This window comes from Macaca nemestrina, chromosome 6 (assembly GCF_043159975.1).
Source record: "Macaca nemestrina isolate mMacNem1 chromosome 6, mMacNem.hap1, whole genome shotgun sequence".
NCBI classification, from domain to species: domain Eukaryota; kingdom Metazoa; phylum Chordata; class Mammalia; order Primates; family Cercopithecidae; genus Macaca; species Macaca nemestrina.
In genome coordinates, this window is record NC_092130.1 from 101,815,708 (window position 1) to 101,829,722 (window position 14,015).

At 34.3% G+C, this 14,015-nt stretch overlaps 1 protein-coding gene across 4 annotated transcripts in view; it reads left to right on the plus strand.

Annotated features, from left to right (window-relative positions):
• The window catches only part of LOC105475134 (ankyrin repeat domain 31), a 162,312-nt gene that overhangs the window by 121,495 nt on the left and 26,802 nt on the right, over positions 1 to 14,015 (plus strand). For all 4 annotated transcript variants that reach the window (XM_011730158.3, XM_011730155.3, XM_011730157.3 and 1 more), the window contains 4 exons: positions 3,161 to 3,323; positions 4,869 to 4,984; positions 6,968 to 7,055; positions 11,807 to 11,903. In XM_011730158.3, the coding sequence (XP_011728460.2) occupies positions 3,161 to 3,323; positions 4,869 to 4,984; positions 6,968 to 7,055; positions 11,807 to 11,903 (464 nt within the window). The remainder of the gene's footprint in view (positions 1 to 3,160; positions 3,324 to 4,868; positions 4,985 to 6,967; positions 7,056 to 11,806; positions 11,904 to 14,015) is intronic.

Genomic DNA, 14,015 nt, shown 5'->3' on the forward strand with positions numbered 1-14,015 from the left:
TTAGTAACATTTGTTTTATGAATCTGGGTGCTCCAGTTTGAGTACCTATGTATTTAATATTATTATATCCTGTTGTTAAATTGATATCACCCTTTATCATTAGATAATGATCTTTGTCTCTTTTTATACTGTTTTTGATTTGAAGTTGGTTTAATTTGTTATAAGTATAGCTACTCCTGCTTTTGGTTTTCATTTGCATAGAATATCATGTTCCACCCCTTTATCTTTGTTTGTTTGTTTGTTTGTTTGTTTGTTTTTGACAGAGTCTTACTCTGTCACCAGGCTGGAGTGTAATGACACAATCTTGGCTCACTGCAACCTCTGCTTCCCGGATTCAAGTGATTCTCCTGCCTCAGCCTCCTGAGTAGCTGGGATTACAGGTGTGTGCCACCACACTTGGCTAATTTTTGTACTTTTAGTAGAGAGGGGGTTTCACCATGTTCATCAGGCTGGTCTCAAACTCCTGACCTCATGATCCACCTGTCTCGGCCTCCCAAAGTGCTGGGATTACAGGCATCAGCTACTGTGCCCTTTATCTTTCATCTATGTGTTTTTACCAGTAAAGTGAGTTTCTTGTAGACAGCATATAGTTGGTTCATTTTAAAAATCTGTTCTGCCTATCTTTATCTTTTAAGTGGAGCATTTAATTCACTTACATTCAGGGTTAATATTGATACATGAGGTTTTCTTCCTGTCATGTTGTTATCACTAGTTGTTTTTATGAATTCTTCGTTTCTTCATTTTTTTTTCTTCTGTGTCTTTGTGATTTGGTTCAGTTTTTTCTTTATGCTATGCTACCTCTAGGCTAGTAGAAAAACTAAGAGATTATCCTTAATAATTTCTACTGGCCCATTTGCTCCTAAATTTATCTGCCTCTTTATCCTTGGACATAAGCAGAAAGATTAAAAAAATACTTTTTCCACTGGCATATAGTATGTCTCCATTTTAACAAAATCCTGACCATCTTTTCCTAACTAGAAGGTTTTTCAGGGATGAGATACTTGCTTGCCTTTTGCAAGTGGGATCATTGTTTTTCACTAATTGACTTATACTATAATTCATTTTTTTGAGACAAGGTCTTGCTCTGTCACCCAGGCTAGGGTATCACTGCTCACTGAAGCCTCGACCTCCCAGGGTCAAGTGATCCTCCAGCCCCAACTTCTCAAGTAGCTGAGACTAGAAGTGTGTCCCACCACACCCAGCTAATTTTAAAATTTTTTATAGAGAAAAGGCCTCACTATGTTACATAGGCTGGTCTCGAACTCCTGGGCTCAAGCAATTTCCTGCCTCAGCCTCCCAAAGTGCTGGGATTATAGGCATAAACTACTGTCCCTGGCTGACTTATACCTTAATCCAGTTAATAACCATTCTTTACTTTGGTCAATTATAAATTTATTTTTAATACACAATTTAAGAGTTACTCAGAGCAACCTTATTTATATTAGAAATTTTTTTCTCCCGAAAATATCACATCCTCTTTGACCTTAGTTTCCTTTTATCTAAAATGATGGGGTTTCTAAGTTTCCCTCTATCTTTAATATTCTGTGAAGTTTGTCATTTAGTATACAAGTGGCCAACAAACATGAAAAAAAAATGTTCAGTACCACTAATCATCAGAGAAGTGCAAACCAAAGCCAGAGTGAGATATCATCTCACACCAGTCAGAATGGTTATTATTTAAAAGTCAGAAAATAACAGATGCTGGTAAGGTTGTGAAGAAAAGAAAACACTTATACACTGTTGGTAGGAATGTAAATTAGTTCAACTACTGTGGAAACAGTTTGGAGATTTCTCAGAGAACTTGGAACTACCATTCAACCTAGCAATTCCATTACTGGGTATGTACCCAAAGGAAAACAAATTGTTCTACCAAAAGACACATACACTTGTGTGTTAATTGCAGCACTATTCACAATAGCAAAGACATTAAATCACCCAAGGTGACCATCATTGGTGAACTGGATAAATAAGATGTGGTACACATATACCATGGAATACTATGCAGCCATAAACAAAAACAAAATCATGTCCTTTGCAGCAACATGGATGCAGCTGGAGGCCATTATTCTGAGTGAATTAATGCAGGAACAGAAAAATCAAATACCACATTTTCTCACTTATAAGTGGGAGGTAAATATTGGGTACACATGATCATAAAGATGAGAACAGTAGATACTGAGACTACTAGAGAGCGGAGAGAGGGAGGAGGGCAAGAGCTGAAAAACTCTCTGTTGAGTACTGTGCTTACTACCTGAGTGATGGGGTGATTCATACCCCAAACCTCAGCATCATGCAATATACCCATGTAGTAAATCTGCACATATATCATTTGAATCTAAAATAAAAGTTGAAATTATTTTTTTAAAGTTTGTTATTTAGGACACATATTTCTGTATGGAGAATATTGAAATGGGTATTAGGTTTCTAGGCTAGTTCATAAAACCTCCTGAACAAGTAGTGTACATAAAATATTGTCCAAATAGAATGTTATTCAAGTATGTCTAATCACAAATTATAATGTTGTTTGTAATATAGCCGTGAAGCAACTCTTACCCCACTTTTATACCCTATCTTCCAGCAGCTTGGAGAAGGACAAGAAGCTGTGTTAGAGAAATAGATTAAATCCTTCCAGGTGTCAGAAATTCCATATTAAGATGCAAGTGGCTTAATCTGCACAACGTCTAGATCTGTGCTGCCCAATATGGTAGCTACTAGCTACTTTTGCTATTTAAATTTAAATTAATTAAATAAAAAATTGATTTCTTCAGTCACATTAGCCACATTTCAAATGCTCAAAAGCCACATGTGATTAGTAGTTACCTTATTGGACAGAGCAGATATAGAACATTTTATTATTACAGAAAATTCTACTGGGCAGTTACTGATCTAGAACTGAACCTCCCTATGCCTACTTCTTACTGCAATGAATGCAGCATATTGTACTTTCATGTCTTTGTGTTTGGTTCTCTTGTGAGGACTAATCAGTCCAAATTGGATTAGTCTGCAATTGCCACATCAATTTTAATAAAAAAATTTCTTGACCTGAGTTTGAAAACTTTCTTTTGATAGCTTTTAATGCTTGGCAGTGGTGTTCGTGATGAAAGCAGAAATTATTCATCTTTGGTGTCTATAGAGATAACTTTGAAAAAATACTTTGTAGGCAGCTGAGATTCTACTACAAAATGGAGCAAACCCTAATCAAAAAGATCAAAAACAGAAGAGTGCTTTGGATGAAGCAGATGATGAAAAAATGAAAGAATTACTAAAATCTTATGGTGCTATTGAGACTGATAATAGAGATGAGAGAGATGCTATAGTCAATGGTATGTATATCAATATTGCTGCTATTTTATACAGAGATATATCTCTGTTTAGGAAAATCTTCTGATTTGTTGTGTAAATTGTTTCATAACTAGGATAGATGTGTCCTATGTTTATTAAACTCTTCAAAAGCCATTATTTATTTTTAGAAATTAGCATTTAAAAATATGGTGTAATTTATAGATCATATGATCCTATTGGATTGGAGTTACATGTTGAAATGAAACCTATAGCATTCATCAAGCAAACATTAATCTCCCTAACATTAGATTTGAGATAGAGATGTAATTGAAGCCAGGCAGATCAGCTTAGTTGTAGTAGGGCTGGAAAAGGGGTGACATTATACTGAAGTTTTTGCAACTAAGATTCCATTACTTCAAAATTTGTAATGATTCATATATCAGTTGGATTCATGCCAACTTTTAAAGAATCTAGTATTCTAGCATATTAATTTGTTAAAGGAAATATACTTGTATATGTGTAATATATTTTGCAATGAAAAGAATATTTCAAGGGAATGTATGTACAATCAGGCAAAATTTTATGAACCATTTTAGCAATACTTTATACTTTATTAAGTATTGAGGAGAGGGAATTGTTCTTCCTTTTCCCTCATGCTCAAACCTTGACTCATAGAAGAAGATACTCAGGAATATATCTATATTCTCACCATGAGGGAGAATGCTGGGGAGAGCAATTGTGTAACACACTTCTCCCCTGGCCTACCAACATCCTTACCAACTGTTGATTTTCATGGAAGAATTACTAATATAATTGGTCAGAGCTAAGGATATTCATTGTGTTATATTTCACCAGTGGGCTAGATCATGGATAGGTCAAGGTCAAGAGTGAAACAAATTTCCTCTTTTCATTGCCTGTTACCATATAGTAAGTCCATAGGGTCAGGGCCTTTCTCAGAGGCCCAGCCATTTCACACTCCCTCTTCACAGCTATACCTGAAAGTTCCCATGATTTAGATTAGCTCAGTTTATCAGGGAAGTCTTGCATTTGGAGTTGTTGATAGATCTATTGTAAAGCGATAGATCTATTCCCACATATCTACTGTTTTTTGTTTCCTTGATCAGGTACCCCAGAAGGATGAAGAATATAGAGGACACTCATAATATAGAGAAAGGGAATCCAGAATGGGAGTAGGGTCCAAGAGAATTTACAGAGGCATTAATCAAGTCATGTGGACGTTGGAATCAGATAAGATCTGGTTTCAGTTCTGTGTGACATTGGGCAACTTCTTGAACCCCGCTAAGCCTCACTTTCCTCTTCTGCAAAATGGATATAATAAACTACCTACTTCACAGGTTCATATGAAGATTAAATGAGATGATTTATGGATAGTTTTTGGCACCCAGCATGTGACAAGTGCTCAGTAAATGTTAGCCATAAGTAGCCAATTGATGATGATGAGTACTGATTAAGATATAACAGTTGTAGACTTGACTTAGCCGTCTCATCTGCATCACATTAAAACTGAAAAATAACACTATATTTTTGCATATTCTTATTATATTTTCTAATTTTACTTTTTAAAGAAAAAATTCCTGCTGTCCAGTCTAAAAGACATAAACAGTGTTTTTGTGATGATGGCAAAACTATTGATTCACCTTTCCTTTCACACCAAGAAAGATCAAGTGAAAGCCTTTCTGTGGTGAGTGAAGTTAAAATTACTTCGTTCTTCATCTTAGAAAATGCCATTCTTTGAGCCAGCCAGTTAGTTATTGGCTAACGGCAATACTCTCCATTTTAATAACACAAAGATTGAAATTTTTTTATTATAAAAGATAAGATAATGAACAGAATGGGCCTGGAAGTTATGCTGTGTGGTTAACTCTTAATTATTTGCTTTGAATACAGAACTGTGGAGTAGCTGCTATCCTTTATACCTAGTTTGAGTTCTTTGGCTACTTCTTGTCCATAGACACTGCCACTGTCATAAATGTGTCTTTACTCACTTCCATAAGTGTCTAGGAGATGCAGGATATAGAAAAGATTCTGGAATCCAGACAGAGAAGAGGATTAAGCAGCCTGGTTTAGCTAACCTTGATCCCATATGGTTTATAGTAATACAATTTGCTGCAAAACCCACCATGTAAAGGTAGCTTTTGAAAAAAAGAACATAGCAGTTGCTTAATAAGATATATATACTGATTGAAATTCTTAGTTCGACCAAAACACAAAGCTTAACTAGACACAAAATCTCAACCAAGGTAGCATCCTCAGTGAAACCTTATTTCGGATAAGTCTTGGCCCATAGTGTCCAAGACTGAATACATTTACGATACAAGCAAAGCAGAAAGGAAAGTTGGCACCAAAAGATGTTTCTTTGTCCTAATCTGTGGATAGAGCTTAGCCTGGGCACAAATTCTCATCTTCTGTTTGCTTTTATAACCATAAATCGTTCACTGTATAAAGCGGTAAACCTTAGTATTTTTATTTTTGCTTGTTTTTTATATTTGTATTTTATAATTTCACTTGGATACATTTAATAAATGACAGCAGTAAGATTGCTTTACCAAATAATTAGATTATTTTATTACGTACTTTTTGAATATCTTTTGTGGGCACCAAAGTAAAATTTCAGGGCAACATATTTCAGAAGGCTTTGAGGATCTACATGTTTTAGAAATGAATGTGTATGGAGAGTATATTAAAGGATAGGTAATATGAGTCAATCAATCAATCATCATTAATGGAGCAATAGCTATGAACCCACAATGTTGAAACCATATACAAATATAAAAGGCATGCTTCTGCCCACAAGATCTCATTGTCCTGATGAGGAAATATAATGTATAAGACATTATTATGTTAGTGTTAAATTATGTAGCACTGAATTTCTTAATTCTGAGAAAAAGGAAATCAGCATGGATTGGATAAGTCAGAAGTTTCCTGTATGAATGGGTTTATATGATTATAATATTCACTATTTAGGGGAGTTCTTACTTCGTGCTGACATTGTCCTTAGCATTTTAATGTGTTATACAATTCAGTCACAGAGAGGATAAGTAACTTGCTGGAGTCACCTAGATAGGAAGAGGTGAAGCCAGGATTTACACCTGAAAGTCTGGTTCCAGAGCCCGCTCCACAATTCTCTCTCTCATAGGGAAAGAGAAGAATCAGGGCAGAGTGAATTGAAAGCATTCAAGGCAGGAAGATTGGTACTGACAAGGGCATGTAGAAGTAGTATTAAGTCCCCTTTGTGAATTTTTGAGAGCATAGTGTTTTGTACTTCTAAGATTAGGTATAAGATTTTAATAGTGTGCAGTGAAAGTCATAAGGCCTTAAAGTGAACTTGTTGTATATATGTACTTTCAATGTTATGTGATTTATTTTTCTCCTACACCTATAGTTTCAACAGAAGTCAGTGATAAATTGATTTCTTATGATTGCTACTTTTACATTCTATTTTCCAGGGTATCTACTACATAATTCAAAATATATTTGTTTGCTTTTGTTCAAATCTGCAACATTTATACAGTTAAAAAGTATGAGTACATTTTGAACATAGAGAGGAATGAGCATTTTTAGGAAAACTTTCTTTAGTATTTTATTTATTCTATGTTTGTCAATAGCATGTCAGAGAGCATATCTACCCCTTTGTAATGAAGTTTCAAATATTTTTATCTGACAGCATCAGACCCTCAGTGCCATTCTACAAGATATAGAAGAAAAACAAGAAAATTTATTAGAGTTTGAAATAAGAAACCCTGAAGATGCAGGTAAATATAGACTCATACTCAAGTATGATATTTTCAGATACCCAAGGTCATCTTCTTCTTAAGGTACATATTTATTTCAGAGCTCACAATGGCTGAAAAAGTGGTCTTCTATTTTTATGTGAGAGGATTTAAAGTGCTAGGAATTATTAATATCATTAAAAGTAACTTACTTAAAAAGTAAGTCCAAAGTAGACTTTTAATGATAGCTAAAAGGCTGATTTTATCATGATGCAAACCAGTAGTTTGTGTTGTTAAAGATACTTCTAGATGCAAAGTGCTGCATGAGTAATTTGAGAGACATTCAGAACTATGATCAGAGATAAGCTATACCAGTGATATGTTTAGATAATCCTATGACAGAAAATGTAAGATTGTGACAAGAGATGAGATTATGTTACCCTGTGGGTTGTCAGCTTCACCCAGCTATGGTAACCCTTAAAAGTAGATCAGAAATAGTGCAGTGGAAGGTGGTGCAGCAGTGACACAAGGAAAGCAAATCCTCCTGCTTTCAGAAGAGCACATATAACAGGTGGATGTCTGACTGCAAAGATATCTTCCTGTTTTCAAAACACTAAAGATTCAAAATAGCAAATTAGACTCTGATCCCTGACCTAATAATCTTAATTTCTCAAACTTCAGTGAATATATGCAAGCCCTTGATGACTCACATATATATTTTTTGAGTTATGATTTATAAGGTGGAAAGTAGTTCCTGATAAATTCAAATCTGTGAATGTAAAAGTTAGTTAAAAGTAGTAACTAAAAGTAAGGTAATTTAAAGTACCTCATCAACCTTTTGTATAGCAGGATATAACTGTTCATCTCTTGTCCTAACTCATGTTTGTATAGTCTTTAAAAAAATCATCTCCTTTAAAATTTTACACATTCTACTTTTCATCCGGGCCTAACATGGTACGTGTTATGTTTGGAGGAAACTAATAGAAAATAATTCATACCCCCAAACAAAAATGTACAGTTAGTATATTTATTTCATTTACTATTTGTAATATCTTTTGCATCCAAGATGATTATTCCAAGTTTATAATTTTTTTCATTATGGAAGGCATACAGATATACTTCAAGAAAAAGAGAAAAATGCTAAAATTAGCTATTGTCCTACCACAATATTTTGTTTTATTTCCAGACCCCCGCCCCACATTTTTTTTTTGTCTGAGAACATAATAATGCAATTAGACCTCAGTAAAACTCTTAAAAACATAGTTTTGATCATGATAGATATGGTAATTTTGCGTTTTTTTCAGTCTTCATTCCTAGTGTTCAATAAATGTTCCACAGTTTCCTAAATTTTTCCCTTTTTGTTGAACATTTGGATGATTTCCAATTTTTTGCTGTTCTTCTACAATATGTAGCTTTTTCTGGACGTATTATCTTCTTCGGAAAGATTAACAGAATTGTAACTATTGGGTCAAATCATATAAGCATTTTAAATCTATTGATTTATATTGATAAATTCTATTTTATAGATAGTACTAATTTTCATGTTGGAAGTGAAAATACTGATGCTACTAGCAGTGTACACATTAGTGTCTTTGTGTACACAGCTAGTAGCATCAGTATTTTCATTTTAAATAACCTTACTAGTTTAATAAGAAAAATATGTCTGATATTTTCATTTGCCATGTTGCTTATTAGTGGTACTTTTTTTTTTTTTTTTGAGATGGAGTTTCATTCTGTCACCAGGCTGGAGTGCAGTGGTGCGATCTCAGCTCACTGCAACTTCCGCCTCCCAGGTTCAAGCGATTCTTCTGCCTCAGCCTCCCTAGGAGCTGGGACTACGGGCGCATGTACCATGCCCAGCTAATTTTTGTATTTTTAGTAAAGACAGTATTTCACCATGTTGGCCAGGATGGTCTTGATCTCTTGACCTCGTGATCTGCCCACCTCGGTCTTCCACAGTGCTGGGATTACAGACGTGAACCACTGCACCCGGCCCAATGGTACTTTTTCACTAGTTTTATTCCCTATTTTGAGAAGTGTTTCTATTATTTGTTTATTCATCAAGTGGAGCCTATTTATGTGTTACAATTACTTACCCCTTTTCCACCATAACTGCTGCAAATACTTTTTCAGTGACTTGTCTTTTTCTTTGCAATGTGTGTTAGTTTTTGTTTAAATATATACAATTACAAATTCTGTATAGTAAAAATTCATCGGCCTTTTTCTATTTATTTGAATGCCTCTAAAATTAGGAGCTTCTCCCCACCACCCCCAGGTTTTGTAGTTTAATTTTATTATATTATAGCCAATACATTGAATAATCTTAATGCTTTTATTTTTGTCTTACTGCCCTTAAGGAAGGAGAGGTAAGGCAGTGGGACCCTGGAGCTCTTGGATGGTAACTAATTACTGACTGTGGTTGGCTCTACCACTCCCTGACAGGTGTTTAACACTCAGTCTCTGGAGAGCAGTCTTCTAAGACTCTTCTGAAATTTCTCTATGGCCCATCAGGTTGGAACTCCTATGATGTAGGCAATACACATTGCCCTTTCCCTATGTCCTCTCAGTCTTCTCTCAGCTTCTTCTTTTTTTTTTCTTTCTAATGAACCATCCTACACAGACTCTCACTGTCAGGTGGAAGCCCTCATAGGCAGGGTCACAGGGCAGGCTTCACAACAAGTCCTCAGGACCTTTGCACCTCAGGCCCACTGTTAGAAGGGAAGATAATTAATTCTCAGCTCAGCAGCAACTTTCTTTTGGCCCTGCTGGGGTAGCTTCTCATTTTTCAAGGTCTCTAGATATTCAAGAAGGAAGCCAGATACCAATTCATTGTCACCTCAACTTAGAGTTCAGTTAGGTTGTCTAAATAATCCTTTGAGGAACTTACCCTAGCAGGCTTGAGGTAAAGGAGAGAATCCCCTTTACCCCTTACTCCTGCTGCTGAATATGCAGATTCCCACTCAGGTAAGCAACTGCTCTCTAAAGAAATCTTTTTTCAAATTCACCCTCCTCCACATCTGACACTTGTTACAGCTTTGATCTGGCTGAGGGATCTGAGTAATGAGTCCCATTTTGTACATCTTTGAAAATTTTTCTGAAAGAGACCTTGCATTCACTTTTCTATCAGTTATCAACTGAACTGCTTCAACTGAACTGAGGCAGAAAATTGCCGTTGTTAATATTTTATAAATTTTCCCTAAGCATTCTAATGCATAATTCATCTGAAATTTTTTTCTGTATTTAAGGATAGAATAGGTTTACCCCATATTACAACCCATTTATTCATCGCTATTTGTTGAATAATTTCTCTCATCCTCGTTGTTTTGTAATACCTAATCAAGTAATAAAATATTACACATATTAGGACAATTATAGATTCTCTTTAATATACCATTGATTAATATCATCTTTGATAAAGAAGTGTGTGATACCAAACTATATGTAAAATATATTTCTGTTGTTTCTTGTAGAAACATACTGAATATTTTAAGTTCCTGTAGTATGTTATTTTTACCTATGGTTTAAAATTCAGTTGGAAAAGCTGGGATGACAGGGCACATAGATAATTTAAAATGTCTTTTAATAAACAGTGTCAAATCTGCTGAACAAAGTTATATCTAAATTCTTATTGATTGTACACATTTTCCTCCTTTGTTAGAATATGCATCATATTGTGAAACTAATCCTTAACTACAGTATTAGGGTGATAGAAACTACTCTGAGGACACTGACTCAATACTTATCAAATCATTTGTCTGATTTGCTGAGGGAATTTCTGAAACGAATTCTACCTCTGAACCTCATGTCATTTTCTACCACAGATTTTCTCAAGTTACTTTATGCAGAAAAATGTGCATTGGTCCAAAAAATTAGGAAAAATTTTAAGAAACAAAGCCAAAAGTGAAAGAAACAACAAGTAGCATAAAAGAATTAAAATATATGCATTTAACCCTTTCAGTTTCCTACTTGTGCATCTGGATTTGTACATAACCCACATTTGTGGGTAATCATGTGGATCTGTGTTGGGAGGAAGGTCATTATGCCTTTACTTGGAAAGCAAAGGAAGAAAGTTGGAAAAATTTAAGTAATTATTGTAATGGTGGTTTGTAAGATCTACAGGTGACCTTAGGTATCATATAGTACCATGTAAATGTTATTATAAGTGCAAAGAACAAGAACTGACAGCATGATTCTATTTTTTAAGTGCATATAATGTATAATTATACATAGTGTAAGTATTTAAAATAATAAATATATAACACAAATTTTACAAACACACACACCCCTAAAGTATTAACAGTAATCTCCTTTGTTGAATACATTAGAGGAAAAGCAGTGGGGTGAGTAGGGATTCTCTTACTTTTCATCTTTGTAAATATTTATATGGTTTGAAAAAATTTTACAATGTTAATGTATTCCTTTTGTATTTTAAAAAATAAAATAATTTTAACAGACAAAATATCTTCTTTTACTACCTTCATTTCACAGGTAAGAAAGTTAACCGTGTAAGTTACATGACTTATCCAGGCTCACAAAACTTAGTCAGTGGGGCAACAGGATTAGAACTCAGGCTGGCCTACTCTTTTACAGTATTCTTATCTATACACTTCAGGGCATTTCCGTAGATTGACATTGTTAAGTAAGCCTTAATTGAGATATCTGGGTCATTAATACTGGGGAAGAGCATAGGGAATAATGGCTTTTTAAAATTAACAATAGGGCTAATTCTCATATGACCAAATTTGACATTCACTATCCTTCAGTTAGCTAACTTTTTATTGTCATGTTTCTAGAACAATACATTGAGAAGATGTTAAATATAAAAGAGATTATGGATAATGTGCTTGCCAAGCAGAAAGCAGAAAGGGATGATCTGGCTAAAAAATACAGGTGAGTAGAAAAAGGAAAAAAAGAAGAGTGCTTCTGAGTTTCTAGAATTTTTCCTTTTTAGCTGCAGTAGTTGTCTAGATTTCTTAAGAATACAAAAACACATTGCTTAGGGCCAAAAAATGACTTTATAAGGTTGTCTCATCTTTTACCACCATGGAAAATTATACTTCCCAGAAAGGTATTTTTCTACATTGTTACTTGAAATAGTCAAAAAACAACATTTCAATATCTTAAAAAGTTGTCTACAGTAGAGAATTTTATGAAAGCTTTTCTGGTTGTGAATCCCACAGATAAATTTATTTCTTTAGCACACTCAAATTTTCTACACTAAAAAAATGTTTCTTTTTGCTGTCACAAATGTCCCTCTAATTATTGTATTTCTAAAATCCCAAGGTCCTTAAAGAGTTTTGTCCTGATTATATTGGTTATATACCTCTTCTCATATTTTTTGTGAAAAAAAGTTACTTTTTTTTTCTTGTTTTGGCATTATTTTTTATTAGTTTTTAATAGACTTAACTACTTATGCTCCCTATTCTTTATTCACCATTTTCTAAACGTGTCCTTATATATTCTTCTCATAATCATTTAATGTCTATTATGTATTCAATTTTTTTCTGAACTTATTTTTAAAAATCAGTTTTCTATTTTTATTTTTAATCCCCATTTTGCCTTCTTCTCCAGTGAAGAGCTAACATAAGTTCCCTTCTATTTCGTCCTTGTTTTCCTGTCAATATAAAGCAGTGAGCTTCTATAATCTACATATGGGTAATTTTAGGGGACTTTAGAGAGGCTTGCTTGAATTTCCTTTAGTGTCCTGTGGTTAACAATGTACTACACCTGGAATTTTCAAAAGTTTCTGATCAATTGGAGTTTCACTATGTAAATTCTTATTAATATTGCTATAAGACTTCACATCTTGGTGTGGGTAATCTAAAGTTTTGTCTCTGAACTCCTTGTTTCACATAGTTTTAAGTCTGATGTTATGCATTTCTTTTGCATTTTATGCTACCAGTTGTTTGCTAATCTGAGTCCTTCTTCTTGCTGATTTTTTCACTTATGTATACTACTTCTTTTAACATCCAGTCTGCTGGGAGTTTAGTATCAGCTCTAAACTTTGATAGGAGAGGCAAGATATATATCTATACTATTGCTTTTCCTTAAAACAGCAGCTCTTAAACTGTGGTCCAGGGAACCCTGGTGGGGTTCCTGAGACCGTTTCACAGGATCTGTGAAGTTAAAACTATTTTTTAATAATAATACTAAAATGTTATTGCTCTCTTGCTGTCATTCTCTCATGAATGTACAGTGGAATTTTTCAGAGGCCACATGATACATGATAAAGCCTGATAGAATGTGTTGTGTATTCTTTTGTTTAAAAAGTTTTCTCAGTTTTAATTTCTAAAACAGTAAATAGTGATAGATATTCATACACACAAAAGCTGTTTGGGTTCCTCAATAATTTTTAAAAGTTCAAATAGTTCCTGAGACCAAAAAGTTTGAGAACCGCTGAAAACAAAGTATCTGATAATCTGAAGGTCAGGGTGGGATTGGTGGGCATAATCAAAAGACAAAAGTATGAACATGTGAAAAGCCATTTCCTCTTCCTTAGTCCTCAGGGCCTTGAGAAATTCAGTTTGGGGAAGACACACAGAATGATGCTTTCCTGGGTAGTCCCTCTGGACTTGGAAGTGTCTTCATACAGGTTCAAAATACAATTACGGTAATTACTTGGGGAACAAACATTTCTCAGGTCTAGCTGAAGTATGATTATTCACAAAACAATCTTGTTCTTCCATAGCTAAGAGAACCTGAATAGAACTTTCAAATTGTACTTACTAATAAACAGGTAAGCAAGCCCCAAATTTGAAGAATGATGACTTTCCTTAGCCACCAATTGCTACCTTCCAACCTATAGATGCTACCTTCCAATCTATAGATGTTTAGATAGATGATCCAAGTTTTGTTTATCTTTTAGAGTTGACTCACAATTGATAATAATGATATGAATATAAAATCTTGATAACCTTACTGTCAACTCCTTAAGAAAAGGGCACACTTATCTTAAATAAAGGAATCAGTTTCCTCTCAAAGGAAATATTTTGTGTCAACAGG